Source organism: Perkinsus marinus (genome assembly GCF_000006405.1).
Source record: "Perkinsus marinus ATCC 50983 genomic scaffold scf_1104296977064, whole genome shotgun sequence".
Lineage (NCBI taxonomy): Eukaryota > Perkinsozoa > Perkinsida > Perkinsidae > Perkinsus > Perkinsus marinus.
Window position 1 is genome coordinate 267,232 of NW_003200286.1, and position 5,461 is coordinate 272,692.

Below are 5,461 nucleotides of genomic sequence, written 5' to 3' on the forward strand. Positions count from 1 at the left end.
TGATAAGAGTCTATAGCCATTCAGTCTTATGGCGTGCGCTGCCTGTAGCGTAAGGCTCGCTCTCGCCCGACCGTTTCAGATATTGTCCGTTCAAATCATTGTTCGGATCCCGTGGATCTATCTGATCTGTCTGCACTCAATCTCCACTAACTATTGAATCCTTATGTCCGGTTCTGCATCGAGTTCTAGTCCTCCGGAAGCCTTCGACCAGCACTTCCTTAACAACATGGGGGCTGCATGCCGAGAATCCATATCCAAGAACGAGAGACTGCTGTCCAAGTGCTTCCAGGACATTGAAGCTGGTTCTACCGTCGACGTTCAGATCATTCTGAGAAACACCTCTGATGCCCTTACACCTGTGAAAGCAATGTCCGTACCCGGCCCTGCAACGGCCCCGGCGTCGGAATCGGCTACAGGCTCGGGGTCCTCAAGCTTGCCCGCTGGAAGCGAACACGCGAGCTCTGATCAATCAGATGGCGTCTCAGTATCCCCGGTGGTTGTTGTAACGACTTCATTGACTTCGGTCTTCGAAGCAGTATCAGCCGATCTCTGCCGCCTTGCTGATGACCATCTACTCAGCTGTGACCTTCCCTCATGGGTGACTCCGGTCTCACGACAACTTGCGAGAGTTATCATTAACCTCTCCTCATCGGATCACTATCAAATTCGATGGACAGTTGCCATTCCGACCCAAGCACAGCTAAAACGTGAATCGGTCGCTGCTATCAGTGAGCATCGCTCTCACTGCATAGCACAATCATCTCAAGCCAACACGAATGCCATACCTGGTGTTCTCACGGCAGGTGAACAAGCTGACACCTATCACTCCACCGGTGCTGTTGTTACCACTTCACAACCGCAATCGGTCTCCCAAGTGAGCTCGTCTATCGGTGGCCCTTCCAACTACGACATCCAGCACAATCCCACGGCCGTATGCTCAACCTTCAGGGGGTATCAAAATTATACATGCCCTCCCCGTATTCGTCCGTTGCAGATTAAGACTGATGTCACGAAGCGCCCTATCGATCAGGCTATCAAGCAGGTTCGCGTATTTATCGGTCATCCTGTACATGACCGCCTCAAGTTCGACCCTAACCACAGTGGTGCCTATGCTAGATGGCGTGTTGCCTTTGCTGATGCAATCGAACGCGTGCCATGCTCTCGACAAGTTGCTACGGAGGCAGTTCTGGCATGTCTACCAGAGCCTGTCAAAGGCACTGTCGAACGAAGTGTTCACCCTAGTGACATCGAGAAGTTTGGTCACGTCATCATCATCTATGCCCTGGACCATACCTATCTGACGAAGCTCGAGTTGCGTAGTGTCTCCGCTGCATGGGAGAGAATCTGCCAACAATCCAATGAGTCTGTCCGTCAATATGCTACGAGGTTTGAGCACTGTGCACATGTATACACGGCTCTCTACTCTACTCATGGTCTTTCTGCCCGTGACATCACCACCAAATTCTCTGACGGTCTCCGTGGTGCCCGTGAAGTTCTGGGAAGGTGTCTCATCGATCCCCAATGCGAGCTTGGCTATGAAGCTTACAAACTCGCACTCTTCGCCTTTCTCGACAACGGCACGCCCCTGTCCGATGATCTAACGGCAATAGTGCCTGGTCAGTCACGGTCTCAAGGTTCGGGTAAAGGTGGCCTCAAGAAGGTCGATCATTCTCAGATCATCTCCATCTGTGCACTAGCTACCAAAGAGCTTGGTATACCGCCTGATAACTGCCTACGCTGCGGGTTGCCTTCACACCAGGCCAACTCATGTCGTCATACTCAAATCTTCAAGCAGAAGGAGCGTTGTGACAGGTGTGGCCGACTCCGTACTGGTGGCGAGCACAAGTGCCAATCCAAGAATTTCAAGTGCGGTAGATGCAAGCGCAATGGTCATTCGAGTGGTGTCTGCCGAAAGGTTATCAACAATGACAGTATGACATCCACTACTCAATCCAATATGTCCGCTGTTGCAACGGAGATCTCTGATGGCTCTGAGCTGAAGATCATCCACAGTAGTGTCGCCTGTGCTTCATCTCGTACAGCACTTCATGATATCGTCGGCTCACTCCCTGCTGATCCGGTGGTGAACCTTGTCGCTGGTCATGATGCTCCGAAGACTTATTGTCCTATCCAGGGACTCGTGGATAGTGGTGCGAACGCCTCCATTCTGAACAGCTCTACCGTTCACTTTCTTCTTGCTAATGACATCATAAGGCCTGCTGATGTCAAGGCTCTATCACCGCCTGTGTCCGTTACCTTCGGTAATAATCAGGCTCTCTCGGCTGACTCTGTCGCCAAGGTCCCTTGCTTCCTTGGATCCGCTGGCACTGTCACCATCTTATTTCTGGTCGTTGATGGGTGTCGTCCACATTGTCTTATAGGCCGTAACATGTTCTCACTCTTGGGCATTCGGCTGGTCTCTGACAAAGGCGTGGACATCGTTTGCAACATGGCCGCCGCCAACAATAGCCCGGCGCCCGCCACATCAACCCCACTCTGTGCCCGCTCTGAAGCCGCTCTAACCCCATTGGTCGAAGTCATTCCTGATGACACTGATCCCAAACGGAAGAGGCTGAGAGCTAGGCTCCCTGCTGTCGAGGATGCACTGATCTATCCATATAGAGCACCATCACGTAAGAGGAGTGTGGTCGATCAGTCCATCATCCATTCGCGCCTGATGAGTATGGCCGAAGCTGGCAAGGTCAAGCCATCTTGTCCGGAAGCATGCACTTGCATCTTCCAACCTGTACTCGTCGACAAGCTCGATCACGGTGATGATACCGCTCCTGCCCGTGTCTATCTATCTGATGATCTTCATCAACGATATCGGATCACTACTGATATCAAGCCCCTGAACCACCTCTCACTGCGGACAGACAGCAATGGTCGCTTCGTCTATTATCCGCAATCTGTGGTACGAGACCTTCCCCCCACTTCTGATGTTACCTCTAAACAATATCAGTCGTCGGCCATCGATCAACTCCGTCGCACGGATATTCACCACTGCAACTTCTGGTGTCGGTTGGATCTGGTGGATGCTTTCGGCTGTGCTCGAATTCATCCCACCCTGATGACAAAGATAGCGACCACTAGCGTCGACCCTATCACTGGCAAGGAGCACGTCTGGCAAATCTGCACCATACCCCAGGGATGGTGCTGGTCAAGTATTCTCTTCCATACCTGTGTACATTGGCTTGTACACAACCCCATCAAAGAAGCTCTCGCAAAAGCTAACTGCCCGTGCTCTGTCCTATTCGTGCAAGATGACATCCTGCTAGGTTGTCCTACCAAAGCTGATTCTATGAAGGCTCTTTCTATCGTCACCAGTGTCCTACAAGACTATTGCTTTGCTGTTAACCCCCTGAAGACTGTCGGCCCGGCATCGGTGACTCCGTTTTGCGGTCTGATCATCGAGTCAGGTGGACGCTACCGTCCGCATCCATCGCGGAGGGTACTCACTGAGGCATCCTTCGATCTCGCATGGGACGAGTTTATCAACGGAACCTTCAAGGTCAAGCGTAAGCGCGGAGCTCCTAAAGTTGCCGCAGCTGCCTCGAACCTCAAGATCTCGTCTCGGGTGTCATGGCTCAAATCATGGTGTGGTACATTCAACTACTTCCTTGGTCACCTTGGGAAGCAGCAGCTTGATGCTCTGCATGCTCTCACTGACGTGTCCAAGCGACTCCAAGATCCTGCTATCACCGATGAGGAGGTGGAAGCTCAGAGTACCCTTGTGCACGCGGCTTTCAAGTCACTGTTCGAGTACTATCTCAGTGGTATACCGGCTCTATATGCCGCTCGAGACGACCAAGCCATCGGCACCATTGTCCTTAGTGATGCCAACTGCCATGGGTGGTCTGCTATCATCTTAAGGGTTACAACCTACTGCCCGTTCAACAACGATAACTGTGAGGCCACTCAGTCGTCGCTACGTTGCCGGATCCCAAACCTTCAAGAGTTCTTCCCTGGTGTCAACCTGGCACTGCATGCTTTACCTCTCCGACTCGTTGGTGGAAAATGGTCACCTCGTACGGCTACAGCTCGCAGCTCTACTTGGAAGGAGCGAGCCGCCATCCTCCTGGCCATCGATGAATGTATCGGTCTGCTCGAGGGACGAGTCGTGGTCATTGTCGACAACCAGAATGTCCAGAAGGAGTGGCGCAGTTTCGCCAACGACTTCACGGGTCCCTTCCTACACCGTTGGGAACAATTCCTTCGAGTTGTACATGATGTCCGCTGGTCCCCACGAGATACCTCTCCGGTATGGCCCGATGCCCTTGCACGAGCCATCTCCGATTATGGGGAGGAGAGAGAGGTCTACGATGAACTCATCGACTCTGCTGATAATGCTAACTGCCACGTCGTCGACGCCACGGAAGACACGGCTCTGAACGATGATGAGCAACCCTCTTTCGTCCCAGAACAGGCGCTCAGGCACATCGTCCCGGTTCAATTACTTAGGCGTTCTTTCGATGCTTGGCGTGGTCGCACGACCTTTCAAGAAGTGGCAACCATCCCAATCGACCCCGCCGCTGCACGGACTTGGCTCCGAGACGTCCAGACCAATGACCCTACTTGTCAGAGACTCACCAGTCTCCCCCGCTCGCAGTTCACCACTGACAACGACGGATTGTTGCGATATGGTCATCGTTACTTTCTACCTCAACGGTTTGCCCATTCGGTTATTGAAGATATCCACATCTTCCTCGGTCATTGTCCGCTCAAGCAAACCCATGACAGTGTAGTAAAGGCTTTCTACATTCCTGGTATCTCTCGGCTTGTTCAACACGTGGTGTCAAGATGCGCATGCCAGTTCTCAGCCGGCCGTCGGGGCAACGTTAACCCCATCGGTCCCCCATTGAGAAGTACTTCAAGGCCTATGAAGATCCTCGACTGTTGCTTCCTTGATATTGTCGGTCCTCTGCCTGTGTCGGAATCCTTCTCCCACCCCTTCAAGTTCATCATATCATGCATGGACTGTTGCAGCGGTTATTGTTGGTTCTTTCCAACTCCCGACATCACCAGCAAGACCATCACTGGTATCCTCGAAGCAAGGCTGATCGATCAGGTCGGAGTCCCACGAGTCTTCACAGTCGACAACGCCCGCTATTTCACTGGTGTTTACTTCCGCGCCTGGGTTGCCAGCATAGGTGCTACCTTGAGATGTATCCCTGTCGCTAGCCCCCATCGCAATGCCCTATTAGAACGTCAACACTCTGGTCTCAAGAAGTCATTGAAGGCCCTCTGTGCTGAACATCCTGAATCGTGGCCGGCCTATGTCACGAAAGTTCAGCGGAGGATCAACGCCCGATCTACATATGGCTACAGTCCTCAAGAGCTATTCTACGGTTTCGACGCTCTAACGCCCTTTTCAAGACGGTTTGAAGACGTCAGCAACACTATCGACGAGGATTCTGTCCGTTTCGAGGCTCGACGTCGTGATCGAGAACGACAGAGAATG

General features: G+C 52.5%; 1 protein-coding gene across 1 annotated transcript in view; it reads left to right on the forward strand.

Annotated features, from left to right (window-relative positions):
* Nucleotides 1–163: 163 nt before the first annotated feature.
* Pmar_PMAR024723 (gag/pol/env polyprotein, putative) overlaps nucleotides 164–5,461 on the forward strand; it is a gene marked incomplete at both ends in the record, with an annotated part of 5,583 nt that continues 285 nt past the window's right edge. Inside the window, one exon of the mRNA XM_002764518.1 lies at nucleotides 164–5,461. This exon is cut by the window's right edge and continues 4 nt beyond it. Coding sequence (XP_002764564.1) covers nucleotides 164–5,461 — 5,298 coding nt within the window.